The following is a 14,138-nucleotide window of genomic DNA, read 5'->3' on the forward strand; positions in this document are numbered from 1 at the left end:
TAAAAAAAGATAGAATTATTAATTATTGTTATTTTATTTTTGAGATTATTTGACCTATACATTATCATCCCATGTTTAAGAGAAAGCTGATCCCCATTTTGCTTTCTTTTGTTGATTAGAGTTATTGTTGTTGTTATTGTTTAGACTACTGCTACCTCTTGAACCTTTGTGTGAAACAGAATTCCTACTCTCGACATCTTGTTGTGAAGATTTAGTATATGGTTGATATCGTTGTGGTGTTGAGATGTTTGATGATCCGTTGATTGCCGATGTTACACTCTTGAAATTCTTATGATAGTTGGTGACCGATTGTTTCTTCTGATCGACACTTAACATAGTATCAAGTTTATTCTTTGTAAGAGAGTCTGGTGTTTGATTCTTTTTATCATCTGATGATTCTGATTTCTTATTATTACTGTTTTTGTTGTTGCTATTTGTTTTTGATGATTTATCTTTTTTATCTAATATATCAAATGGTGAATAACTTTGTTTTAACAGAGGATTGATCAATTGATTCGTAGAAGGAGTATCGATTTGAAGGTATTTATCTAGTTTCTCATTGCTATTATCTTCATTGTAGTCTTTTAGATAGTTTGAAGTTGATAACCATGAACCAATTAGATCTGAAACATCTGATTTTAATGTTACAATAGCAATTTCTTCATTCTTTTTATTAGATTTTTCTTTTTCTTCTATACTTTTATTATTATTATCATTATTATTGTTGTTGCTATGATTACTACTACTACTATTATTGTTATTATCTATATTTTCATTTTTAATTTCGTTTATGTTACAATTTATATTATTTGAATCAATCATCGTATTATTATTAATATTATTCTTTTTTTTATTCTTTTTCTTCTTTTTTGAAGTTGGTGTGTTGTTTACAACACTCACATCATTAATAATTTCTTTCATTCTTTGTCGTTGTTTATTATTTAAATATTTATGAGATAATTAATATGAAACGAGTGGTTTTTATTGATTTCTGCCAAAAAATTTGTTTACAAATAAAATTTTTTATTATTAAAATATGAAAAAACTATTTTATATATCTATTGTAGATGTCTGGACATTGACCAAGTGTGATTCTTGTGGATGTTTTTGTGGTTGAGTAAAGTTTATTAAATTGGGATATCTTCTTTAAATTTGCTGAGTTGGTATTTCAAGTGGTACTAAGTTCAATGTTCTCTTAGTTCTCACATTGACAGAGACTGAACTCAACTATAAAAAAAAAAACATTAGTAAAATAAAATAAATCACAAATAATTGAATATTTACCTTGGACTCTCTTATAACCGTGGCGATTAGATATGATAAGACGAAAAATTCACAGTTACATTGATATTTATTTTATTGTACCAATGTTATAGTCAATCTACAACAAATACTAGATTAAAGCTAGAAAAGAATCACTTCATTGATCTTTCACACCTACGATCGATGACAATAGTAGTAGATCAATCACCACACAAAAGTAATAATCATTCATTTTTTTTTTTTAATTGTTTGCAACCAAAAAAAAATACCAATAATCAATAATTTAATTTAATATTTATTTGCACATTTTTTTTAAGTAATGAACAATCACAATAATAATAACAATAAAAAGAACTTGATTATTGGTTTCACTGGAAGTGTTGCAACCATCAAATATAATCAATTAATTGAACAATTACTTCCTTATTTTAATGTAAATTAAATTGTTGTTACATATGTTTATAAATATAAAGTTTATATTAATTTATTGACAAAAACAAAAATAGATAAAAGTAATTCTTACAAATAATGCTTTGCATTTCTGTAAGGATATTAAACAAGATTCGACATACAGTGTACATACAGATTCAGATGAATGGTCATCTTGGTCAAAGAGAGACGACCCAGTATTACACATTGAACTTAGAAAGTGGGCAGATTCAATGTTGATTGCTCCTCTATCTGCAAATACACTTGCTAAGATTGCAAATGGAATGGCTGATAATTTATTAGTATGTAAACACTTTGTTTTGTTATGTTATATTTATTATTATAACTATTATTAATTTTGTTTGATTGATGAACAAATGAAATGAAATGAAATCAACAATATAATTAGACATCTGTAGTTAGAGCATGGGATTACAAGACAAAGGAATTGATATTGGCACCTGCTATGAACACGATGATGTGGGAGAATCCATTCACAGAGCAACATTTGAATACAATGAAATCAATCTCTGTAAGAGTAAACATTATACCACCAATCTCAAAACTATTGATCTGTGGAGACACTGGAATAGGTGCAATGGAAGAGGTATCAAAGATAGTAGAAATAACAAAGAATATTCATTTAAAACAACATATTCATTATGATTAATTAATCAATCATATGTGTGAACTTCATACCATCCATTCTTGTACAGCTATCATACAAGTTTTCACAAAGATATAAAAAACTTTACATATCTATCTAACTATATATATTTTAATAAAAACTTTTTGTACATATGTATTTAACAACAAATTAATAATAAAAAAACAAAGATGTTATATAATATAATGTCTCTTATTTTAGTATTACAAAGTTTATTGTTGTTATTGTTATAAAACGTTGTTGAACCAAAAAAGGTTATTTAAAAATATATACAATTTGATAACTAACGCCGTTATCTATTAATCTTAATTCTATATGATCATATAAAAGCTTATTCATCTGAATCTTTCTTTTTCTTTTGTTGTTGTCTTGTTGGGTATAATATCTTTCCAACACTGCTACCAAATGAACTGTATTTATATAGTTAATAATTAAAGTTATTAATATTTTAATTTATATTTTGTTTTAATTATTATTATTATTATTAACTTACTTGGCACTTGGTATTGGTGCTTCTTTAAAATAAGGATGATCCAATGCTTCCTGTGCAGAGATTCTCTTTGATGGATCGTATTGTATCATTTTCATCAATAAATCAAATGCTAAACTAGATTCTTCAATTCCTAAACACTTTGCCAATGTATTGGTGTATGGCTCACAGTTGGCAATCTTTTTCCACTCTGGTAGATGCTTGGCGTCTGGCCACATCTCGAGTGTCGGCTTACCCAGTACTCTCATAATCTTCTCGACCTGGTCATCTTGAAACAACGATGGTATCTTTGGATCCTTCTCACGTCCAGGAAACAAAGGTTTAGTTGTTATTAACTCTGCGAAAATACATCCAATTGCCCAAATATCTATATTATTATTATTATTATTTTAAAAATGATATTAAAATATTATAAAGTTTTAACTAACTAACTAACTAACTAAATAACTAGTTATAATTATTATTACTTACCAACTGCACTAGTATAATGTTTTGAACCAAGTAACAGCTCTGGAGATCTATACCAAATGGTTACGACTACACCGTTTTCGTGTAGCGGTCTGAGTGGCGATTGAAAGATACGCGCCAGACCGAAATCACCGATCTTCACGGTGCCATACTCTTTGCCTTCACCCATGACCAAGATATTCGATGGTTTCAAATCACGGTGAATCACCCAATTGCTGTGTAAATAGTGAATGCCATTGAGAATTTGCCAGACCAACGATTTAATGGTGTGGTCTGGACAAGGCGTCGATGGATGATCTCTATGGAATTTGATAATACCAAACAAATCAAACTCTGCATAATCGAAAACTAGATTCAATGATTTATCTTTTGGATTCAAACATATATCTTGTAATTTAATTATATTTTCATGTGATAATTCTTTTAATAACTAGATAATCATTATTTATATTTAATATTTGATCAAAGTAAAATATCTATCACATCTGTATACAGATAATCTATAATACATACACCAATTTCACGACATGCAGTCAGTGATAAACCTTCACCTTCTTTTGTACTTCTGAATTTCTTGATTGCAACTCTCATGTTGTGTCTTTTCTTATCGTCTGCTTTATACACCATACCATAGGTACCCGAACCCACTTCATAACTAAATGTATACTTTTCACTTACATCAACTCTAGATGTAGATGTAAGAACAATTGGATGATGAGAATGGTGTGAATGTTGTTGTTGCTGTTGCTGTTGTTGCATTTGTTGATGCTGTTGTTGTTGTTGTTGCATTTGTAAATGATGTTGCTGCTGCTGTTGTTGCATAGGATAATGCTGTTGCTGTTGTATATGATGATGTTGTTGTTGTATATGTTGTTGATGCTGCTGATGCTGCTGCTGATGATGATGCTGCTGTTGCTGATGCTGCTGCTGATGTTGATATTGCTGTTGCTGATGATACCCACTCATACTTCCAAATGTTAAACGTTATTAAAACTTCAGTGAAATAAACAAACTTCCAAACTATTACTACTACTACTACTACTACTACTACTAACTAACTACTACTACTACTACTACTACTACTACTACTACTACTACTACTACTTTGTAAGATCTTCTTCTTCTTATAAATTTTAATTATTATTATTATTAGATTATAAATAAATAATAATAATAATAATTAATGATGATGACAATGATTGTCTTTGATATTGAAATGTTAGAAAAAGAAGAAGAAGAAGAAGAAGAAGAAGTCAAAGTAAATTGCTGACCATCCGACAATCGCAATCCCTAACTTTGGAAATCTGAAATTTTAATAACGTTATTAATTTAATTTAAAATTAAATTTTGGATCACTCACCAACTTATGTTGTGTTTTTTCAAATTTTTAAATTAATTTGAAAAAAGTGACCGTTTAAAATGTTCCCTCCAAAATTATTAGTTTTTTTTTTATTCATACATGCATCTGATTAAACTTAACTGTGACTTGATTTGATTAATTGTTATCTTTTTTTTTAGATAAATATTTCTCCCTTGCAAAAAAAATAAATTAAGTTTTATTTTATTTATTTATTATTTAATAATAAAAAGTTAAATCTTTTATATAAGAATATTAAGATTAACTTTTGAATTTTGTATAGATTAAAATAATAATAATAATAGTATTATAATTATAAAGTTAATAATAAATAAAAATGGCAGATAAACAAAGAATCAAGTATTTAGAGGATGAAGTTGAGGTCCTCACAAAACAGAAACGGTCGAAACAAACTCAACTCGATCAACTAACTAAATCTTTGGAACAATCAAATAATGATTTAACAAAGATAACTGCTGATAATATTAAATTAAAGCAATCAGTATGTTTTATTTGTCGAAAATAATATCTAATTAATTTAGAAAATTAATTTTTTATTCTAACTTTTTTAATTTTTTTTTAATATTTTCTTTAAGCTTACAACATTAGAAGAGAAAGAAAAAAAGAATAATGAAACTATTAAGACATTGAGAACCGATTTAAAGACTGCAATGGAAAAGGCAGGTCCTCCAACCAGTGGAATACCAATTCCAAGTCATAGATCTGGTATTGCCGCTCGATCGGCAGGAACTTCACACCTAAACTCTACAACCCCTGCTTCCGCCGGTGCCACCGGAAGTTCAACTGTCAGCTCTGAACAAATTCAAATTCTCAAACTACAGATTGATTATTATGAAAAGGAAAGAAAAACAATTCAGTTTGACAAAGAGAATTTAAATACAAAATATAAAGAGCAAGAGGTTTGTTATTTAAAAATTAATATTTATTAACTTTGTTTTTATTTATTGACTTTTTATTTCTTTCTATTAGAAACAACTCAAAATATCAGAATGTAATGTTGAACAATTACGTATTAATATAAAAAAGTTGGAACAAGAAAAGAATGCACTGGAGGTTGAAAATGCAGAGTTGAAGGAAATTGAGAACAATCTAAAGCTTAGCCTTCAAGAGCAGACGAATAGCATTGAAGAAAAGTCTAAACAGATAGATACTTTAAATGAAGAGAAACAAAAGGTAATTATTTCATTTTCTATTATTTATATGATAGTTATTAATTGTATACTAATTTATTTAATTTAATATAATATCAGTTGGAAATAGATTTAAATAATAAGATTGATTTGGTGGATAAGAATGCCATTGTCATTGAAAGTCAAGCTCAAGAGTTGAATCGAATTACGCTAAAAAATCAAGAATGCGCAAATCTCTTAAACGAGTGTGATAATGCAATAGAAAAATTGCATCACGAAAAAAACTCTTTAGAGGAAGACAACAAACAATTAACGAATGAAAACAATGATCTTAGAAATGTAAGTAAAATTAAAATTATTTTTCAAAGTGTTTACTTTTTTACTAACAAGTTAATTGATTAATTTTTTTTTTAGAATTTGGAAATGGAATCATTGGAAGTTGCTAGATTGAATAACAAGTTGACTGGTGAGAATACAGAATGGATGATGCGTAGCAATGACAAGGATGAATTGATCCAAAGGTTAAATGACGAGTTGGAAGCCAAGTCCATTGAATGTACGAAGCTTGAAGAGCAATTGGCTACTGAAAAGAGTAAGTTTGACGATTTGACCGCAAAGTACAATGCTCTGCAAGCTGACAAGGATGAACAAGAGCGTTTGCTACGCGAAGAGATCGAAGAACTCAAGAGCCAGTTGGCCCATTTGACTTTGAAGTTGAACGAGCGTGACTCACAAGTTGCCGAGCGTGATTCCCAAGTTGCCGAGCTCCAACAGAAACTGGTAGATGCCGATGTAAAGATGGAGGATATCACTCGTGAGATATCCGATCAACAATCACTCCTGGAGGAATCCAACTTGAAGAACCAGCAATTGGAGGAGAAAATCGTCAGTGTTGAGACATCAAAGCAAGAGAGTGAGAACCAACTCCAACAAAAGTTGGAGCAAATGGAATCCGAGTTTGCAGAGCAACGCCAAAAGTTGGAATCCGAATTGGAGGAGAGACGTGCCGCTATCCAGCAATTGGAGCAGTCGAATCAAGAGGGTGTCACTTCACTTACCAGTCAGAAGGACCAGTTGAACTCCACCATTGTGACAGTTAGAGCTGAGGCAGAGCAACTGAGGGGTGAGTGTCTGGCGCTCTCTGAAAAGATCACTCAGAGTGAATCTACTATTGCCAACCTCAAGAAGAGTCGTAAGCAACTAAAGTCCAATATGGAGTCAAAGAGCAAAGCCATCTCACAGTTGGAGAGTGAGATCGTCGAGTTGAACCAACAACGTCAGACCTTGGAGGATCGACTGGCTGAAGCCAACCAAGCTGGCGAAGAGTTGAGCAATTCACTCTCAGAGAAGGATTCGCTCGTTTCTCAGAAAGAGCTGTTCATCTCTGACCTAAAATCAAAGATTGAGCAGTTGAAGCTTGTGGCGCTTGACAAGGAGAAGGAATTGGAGTGTGCACAATTCTCAATTGCCGAACTTGAACAGTTGTCCATCCAGAAGTCCAAGGAAATTGAATCACTCAAGATTGATATTAATGAATTGACCAGCCAATCCAATGGCATCAAGTCAGAGTATGAAGAGTTGCTTGTCAAGTTCAATGCTACTACTGGCCAGCTTGATAGTCTTCAAGAGAGATACGATCAACTCCAACTGGAAAATGAGAGACAGATTCAATTGTCAGATGAACTGAGAGAGTTGAACGAGAGTCAAGCCAGTGAGATCGAGTCACTCCAAATGTCGTCGAACGAGCGAATCGCCAAACACAAAGAGAGACATGGTGAGAATCAAAAGCAAGTCAGTGGTTTGAAATCAAAGATTTCTCAACTCTCTGAGGAGTTGGAACATTCCTCCAAGTTGCGTGACGAAGCTCAACAATCCATTCGACCAACTCAACGAACAAACCGAGCAACTCAATAGTCAAATCGTTGACCAATCCAAGAAGATCGACCAATTATCACAGCAGTTGGAGGAGAGTGTTGCCGAATACCAATTGTTAGTTTCAAAGGTGGAGAGTAAGGATCTCGAGATCTCAGACCAACACTCCGTCATTGAATCAAAAGAGCGTGAGAATGAACGATTGAAATTGGTTGTCAATGACATTGACAGACAAAAAGTTCAATTGGATTCAGAGTTGACTGAACTCAAGACACTCTATAGCAATGCCATGTCAGAGAAGACCATTGTTGTTGAAGAGTTGGCCGAAGCAAAAGAACTCCATGCCGAGACACAAGTCAAATTGGAAAAGATGCGCTCTATGTACGAAGAAGCCAACTCTCAAAGTGAAACACTCAGCCAACAGAGTGAAGAGGAAGTTGAAGAGCTGAAACAACAGATTGTCGAGTTGGAACAACAAAAAGTCGAGTTGGAGCAAGTGATTGAAGAGTTGAATGAAAAGAATGTTGCGTTGGAACAACAAAAAGTAGATTTGGAGCAACAGAAAGTCGATTTGGAGCAAGTGATTGAAGAGTTGAATGAAAAGAATGTTTCACTTCAAGAGTCGGCAGAGGAGTATGAGAAACAATTGGAGTGTGCAATCAACGATTTGGATGTAAAGTCACAGGAGTACGAAGCTCTTGCCGCCGAGAACGAAGTTCTTTCCACTGAGAAGGAAGCTCTTGACATTGAGAAGCAAAAGTTGGAGAAGGACCTCGAGGAAGTACTTGGAATTTGTGATACTGCCGAGAGTGAATCCACCGCCAAGAGTGTCCGTATCAAAGAGTTGGAGGAGAATGTCGCCATTTTGGAGGAGACCATCGAAGAGAAATCCATTGAGTGCATGGAGATTGAGGAGAAACTCAATGAAGAGAATCAGAGACGTGAAGCATTGTCACAAGAGTTGCAATCAAAGTTGGAGGAGAACAATCTTTTGGAACAAGAAAAAGAGAGTTATCAACAAGCTTTGACTGAACTCAATTTTGAAATCAACCAAAAGTCACACCAATTGGATCAACTCAAACTCCAATTACAACACCGTGACTCTGACTACAACCAACTGCTGGAAAGCAAGTCTGGTGAGCTTGATAGTGCTAGTGTCGAGGTGTGCGTTCTCAAGACCAAGATCTCGGAGCTTACCACCGCCATCCAGACATTGGAAGACGAGAAGATCAGAGCTAATCATCTGATAGAAGAACTCGAAGCCAAAATTGAATCATCCGAAAAAGAGAAGGAGGAATTGGCATTGAGCTGTTTAGAGTTGAAGGATCAACTCGATGCATCTGAGCTCGAAAAGGAACAGTTCCGCAAAGAGAAAGAAGAAGAGTTTAGTCAGATCGCAGAGGCTGCCGAACAATTGGATACCAAAAATCAATCATTGGTAGAAGAGATTGATATTCTCAATTTGGAAAAACAAGAGAAGAACGAAGAGATCGAAATTCTCAATTTGGAAAAACAAGAGCTTGAACAGACCAACTTGGAGTTGAAGGAGCAAGTAGAGGATAAGAGTTTACAAATCAAAGCAATGATTGAAGAGCTTGATATCAAGAAGCAACAGATCGTCGATATTCTTCATGAGAAAGAAGATGTTGAGCAACAACTGGAAGATTGTAAATCGCAATTAGAGAATTCCAGGGAATCAGAATCAAATCTATTGGATACTGAGAAGCAATATCAAGTATTGTCTAAGGAGTTGGCCTTTAAGAATCAACAATATGACCAGTTATCATTGGAGAAGGAATCATTGGATGAGAAGATCGCCAGCTACAAGTCCCAATTAGAGAGTCTGGAAATGGCAAGCACCGAGTCCAACGACCGTTTGGAAGCTGAAGAGCAACAGAAACAATCATTGATATCAGAGTTAGCTGTCAAGAATCAACAAATCGATGAACTTGTTTTGGAGAATGAGGAGTTGAATGAAAAGTTAGGAGATTTCAAATCTCAATTTGAAAATTCCGATTCATTTACTTCCGAATTAGCAAAGAAGCTGGATTCTGAGAAACAACACAACCAAGAATTGACTATTGAATTGTCTGGTAAGAATCAACAATTGGACCAAATCGCGATGGAGAAACAAGAGTTGGATGGAAAGGTCACCGAATTCAAATCGAAACTTGAGAGTCTTGAAACATCGATGTCCAAAGCCACCCAACAATTGGAATCCGAGAAGCAAGATAAGCAATTGCTTCATTCTAAATTGGCCGAGAAGGATCAACAGCTTGAACAACTCTCCGTTGAGAAGCAAGATTTGAATGAAGAAATCGATTCATTCAAAGTGAGAATCGAGGAGTTAGAGGAATCGAATATGGAAGTCAAGGAACAACTGGAATCCGAGAAACAATCTCACCAATTGCTCGTTCTGGAGGTCACCACCAAAAACCAACAGATCGATCAACTCACTTTGGAGAAGGAAGAATTGAATCAAAAGTTGCTTGACGTCAAATCACAGTTGGAATGCAATGATTCGTCGAGCACTGAGCAATTGGAAGACTTGCAAAGCCAGGTTAAACAGCAAGAACAGACCATTAAGGAAGAGAGAAAGTCAAACATGCAGTTGGCAGAAGATGTTGTTGCATTGACAGGAGAACGTGACACTGCCAAGAATGCTCTCGAAATCAAGACTGCCGATCTCAACAAACTCCAAGAGGAACACGATCTTTTGATAGAGAAATTGGATTTCATTCAAGCTCAGAACAATAGTGAAGCTGCCAAAGCCATCGATGAGAAATCGATTGCCGAATCAAAGAATGTTGAACTTTCAAAACAAAATACCGATCTTGAATCATTGGTTGCCAAGCTACAATCCATGTTGGAATCAAAGGACGATGAATTGTTAAAGTTGAAGGAATTCAATGAACAAATTGCCCGTGACAAGCTCCAATTAGAGAACGATCATAAAGATGATATCTTTGAATTGGATCAACAAAAGAGTGCTGCCTCTGCTGCCGAAGAAGAGTACGAGAAGCAATTGGTTGCCAAAGGTGAAGAGAAAGAGTTGTTGGTGCGTCGTTGCAACGAATTGAGCCAAGAATTAGCCAAGAGCCAATCGGAATTGTCAGAAATCCAAGAGAAATACAAATCAGAGTTATCTAGCAAGGAGTCTGTACCCGATAATTCCGAACTGGTGGAAGAACTCAAGTCGCAATTGGAACAAGAGAAATCAAACCATGAAGAATACGTCAAGAGGTTGAACAATGATTACGAGCTGGTTATGATGGACAAGGAGACATTGGAGAGCAATGAGCATGCCATGTCCGAGCAAATCAAATCACTCCAAGAGCAACTGGAAAATGTCAAATCCTCCGACAAGTTGGTGGAACTCGAGAAAGAGATTGCCGAACTCAAGATGCTCAATACCGAGCAAGAGGAGAAGATTGCAGAGCTCGCTGCCGAGGAAGATGGTTATCTTGCCAAGATCGAAACACATATCACCAGAAGCAAAGAGTTGGAAAAGAAGAACAAAGAACTCGAAAAGAAATTGGCATCGATCGCCAACAATACTTCATTGTCTTCCTCACTCGACGGTAAACCAGTACTCGAAGATTCGACTAGCCACCACAACAATGTAAATAATATCCTTTCACCGACACAATCAACCAAACAACCAGTTCAACAAATCAACAAACTCTTTGTAAAGATTCCACCCGTCATTCAATTCAAGCGAAAAGCCAACGCCATCGTCAGTAACAATCAACAACATTCCAACGAAAACGAAAATGTTTTAAAGAAGAGTAGATCTTCTCCATAAAACAAATCAAATATATATTAAAACAAATTGTAAACTAATAATAAATAAAATAAATTTATATAAAACAATAAATTATTTGTTATTAAATATTTTTTTAAAAATGATATTTTATTCTTTTTTCTAAACATTGTTGGCACCAGCTTGTTCCAAGAATTTTTGTGGTCTTTGCATTCTGGCGGCAACAACTGTGAAGAAATCGGGTGGTTCCATACCATATGGAAGATCCATATCATCTCCTGGTTTACAACAAACAAAGAATGGAACAAACAAACAACATACACAGAATAATAAACTAAATAAAAAAAAATGGATTATTATTAATTAATAACGTTATTGAACTGAACAATGATTTGATTAGAACTTACCCTAAAACAATGAAAATTGGAATGAAAACTGATGCCATTGAATAACTTTTACCGTCGAGATGTGAAACTAACAATGCAATGAAAATTACCAGTGGTATCAAGAGGAAACAGTAACAGCACAAGAAGAAACTGTTGAGTGAAGACATATCTTTTTTGTGTACTTCATCGAGTTGGCTGTGTTTGGCGTCGGATTTCTGATCGGCAATGATAACGATGAACTTGATAAACAGTCCGACGAGCACTGGAATAGCGTTGATCCACCAACTCCAACCAACGACACCGTCGAGCTTCAACATCAAGAAGACAACGAACCACGCAAAGTGAAGATTGAACAACAATTGACGCACGATGAATCCCGGATATCCCAGGCCAAACGTTGTGTTGGTATTGAAATTGGGATCACCGTGATTGAAACGTTTCTTGTAGTTTGGATAGTAGATGCGTGGCATCGAACGCACCAAGTTCAGTGCGATTATGCAGTAGATCGGGATGAACACCTCACTCCAGAGCATGTGAGTGCGACCGTCCAAGTTGGCGGTCAACAGCCCCATAAAGACGACCAGTGCCGACAGCCTTATCAAATAGAACAAAACGTTGAGACTTCGTGTGGCAATGGTGACAATCACTGCAAATAAATAAATGACGATTCCAGCTATCCAAATCGGTGAAAACACACGCTCCCACGACCATGTTACATTTCCATTCGTTTTGAGCACCAAGAAAATCGGAACCAAAATGATGACACATACCAACAAAAACAATATACACAACAAAAACTTGGAGCCAGAAAGCATCATTCCTACTACCTCTGCACCTTCACCCAACACATCATCTTCAAATAATTTCAAACCATTCTCTCCATACTAAATTGATAAAGTTATATTAATTAGTATTTATTTGTTGGTGATATACTATAGCTATAATACTACTACTTACTTGATCATATATTTTTCTTTTCTTTTCATCCATTAAAACTTCATAGGCATCATGAATTTCTTTAAACTAAAAGATATAGATGGTATTAGTACGAATCATGATGGAATGAATAACTTGTAGATCGATTGAATCATACCATTTCAGCAGCGTTTGGGTCTGGATTTCTATCTGGATGATACTGTAGAGCAAGCTGTCTGTATGCTCGCTTAATTTCTTCGTTGGTTGCATTCGTTTCGATACCAAGCAATTGGTAATATCTAGTTGTATTGAAATTCATCGTGATGTTATTTTTCAACTTTTAAAAAACAAACTAGATATCTTTTTAATAATTATAAAAGTTGTAATAATTTACTATTAATATATATACTTGAAATGATCCTTTTTTTATAAATAAATAAAAAACACACACCACCACACAAATAAATTGATGATGAACTGAACTTTGTTTGATTGATTGATCGAAGCAAAACAAGTTTTAAAAACTTTTAATAATATGTTTGATAATTAGATATTTGACAATGTTTTTATATCTTGTGTGTGATGTAATTGTCATTGATCAAGGTTTTATTTAAAGTATTAGGTTATGTCTTGCATTACATTTTTAAAAAATGACGTTTTTTTATTCTCCCTCCAAAAAATAAAAATAAAAATAAAAACAAATCAAAGATTTTCAGACATATTCCATTATTTGAATTTTGATGAACCAAGTTTTTTTTTGTTTTTTTTCACCATAATAAACAGATAAATTATATTAGTTTTTACTTTTTGAAAAAAAAGAAAAATAATATACACTTATTCATTGTTAATAAGATTATCAATTGAAAATAGATCATGACTTAATAAGTTCATGTTTTACTATTAATGACGAAAAATAATATTACAAATATTTATTTCACTTCAACGCAACATCATTTTCGAATTCAAAATGAAAACTATGACAATAGAATATATGACAGTAATCAAGAGAATAATATGAAGTTGAGGATGAATAAATATAAAATTGTAAATTCTTTATTAATTAAATTAAAAAAACTGAAATAGTTTCATAGTTTCATTGAATTGCTTTTGACTTTCATCTTAGTTTAAACAAACCAACAAGTCAACAAACTCTTAATTTATTCATCCATAGCATTATGGACTGTATCAGACATCCTTGCTATACAAGAAACACACTTATTTAATGGTGAATCATACGAGCTCGAATCAAAACTTAACCAAAGTAAATACACACTTCATACAGATACAACCTTGGACAAACTGGAATAGACTGAACTGACATGTCTTCTTGCCAATAGTAGATTACTCTGACCCGTATGAAAGTGGAATCAACAATTT

The 14,138-nt window shown here is 33.7% G+C and overlaps 6 protein-coding genes across 6 annotated transcripts; 2 read left to right on the plus strand and 4 right to left on the minus strand.

Annotated features, from left to right (window-relative positions):
• Positions 1–75: 75 nt before the first annotated feature.
• Positions 76–921, minus strand: PPL_01291 (uncharacterized protein; the record flags this gene model as incomplete). Its single annotated transcript, XM_020572303.1, has 1 exon — positions 76–921. One exon carries the CDS (start codon positions 919–921, stop codon positions 76–78), a length of 846 nt encoding a protein of 281 aa, XP_020438161.1.
• Positions 922–1,146: 225 nt separating this feature from the next.
• Positions 1,147–1,495, minus strand: PPL_01292 (uncharacterized protein; the record flags this gene model as incomplete). The annotated part of the gene is made up of 2 exons (XM_020572304.1): positions 1,147–1,227; positions 1,442–1,495. The coding sequence occupies 2 exons, from the start codon at positions 1,493–1,495 to the stop codon at positions 1,147–1,149; spliced, it is 135 nt and encodes a 44-aa protein (XP_020438162.1).
• Positions 1,496–1,582: 87 nt separating this feature from the next.
• On the plus strand, positions 1,583–2,362 carry ppcdc (phosphopantothenoylcysteine decarboxylase; the record flags this gene model as incomplete). Its single annotated transcript, XM_020572305.1, has 3 exons — positions 1,583–1,696; positions 1,770–1,994; positions 2,102–2,362. The coding sequence occupies 3 exons, from the start codon at positions 1,583–1,585 to the stop codon at positions 2,360–2,362; spliced, it is 600 nt and encodes a 199-aa protein (XP_020438163.1).
• A 328-nt stretch (positions 2,363–2,690) lies between these two features.
• cdk8 (cyclin-dependent kinase) lies at positions 2,691–4,283 on the minus strand (the record flags this gene model as incomplete). The annotated part of the gene is made up of 4 exons (XM_020572306.1): positions 2,691–2,769; positions 2,853–3,216; positions 3,321–3,747; positions 3,831–4,283. The coding sequence occupies 4 exons, from the start codon at positions 4,281–4,283 to the stop codon at positions 2,691–2,693; spliced, it is 1,323 nt and encodes a 440-aa protein (XP_020438164.1).
• Positions 4,284–5,011: 728 nt separating this feature from the next.
• PPL_01295 (uncharacterized protein) lies at positions 5,012–11,502 on the plus strand (the record flags this gene model as incomplete). The annotated part of the gene is made up of 6 exons (XM_020572307.1): positions 5,012–5,176; positions 5,271–5,594; positions 5,665–5,868; positions 5,946–6,164; positions 6,240–7,612; positions 7,656–11,502. 6 exons carry the CDS (start codon positions 5,012–5,014, stop codon positions 11,500–11,502), a joined length of 6,132 nt encoding a protein of 2,043 aa, XP_020438165.1.
• A 120-nt stretch (positions 11,503–11,622) lies between these two features.
• Positions 11,623–13,080, minus strand: PPL_01296 (putative Heat shock protein; the record flags this gene model as incomplete). Its single annotated transcript, XM_020572308.1, has 5 exons — positions 11,623–11,794; positions 11,868–12,154; positions 12,617–12,730; positions 12,804–12,869; positions 12,940–13,080. The coding sequence occupies 5 exons, from the start codon at positions 13,078–13,080 to the stop codon at positions 11,623–11,625; spliced, it is 780 nt and encodes a 259-aa protein (XP_020438166.1).
• Between the last annotated feature and the right edge of the window lie 1,058 nt (positions 13,081–14,138).

Source organism: Heterostelium album, assembly GCF_000004825.1.
Source record: "Heterostelium album PN500 unplaced genomic scaffold PPL_contig1, whole genome shotgun sequence".
In the NCBI taxonomy this organism is placed as follows: Eukaryota; Evosea; class Eumycetozoa; order Acytosteliales; family Acytosteliaceae; genus Heterostelium; species Heterostelium album.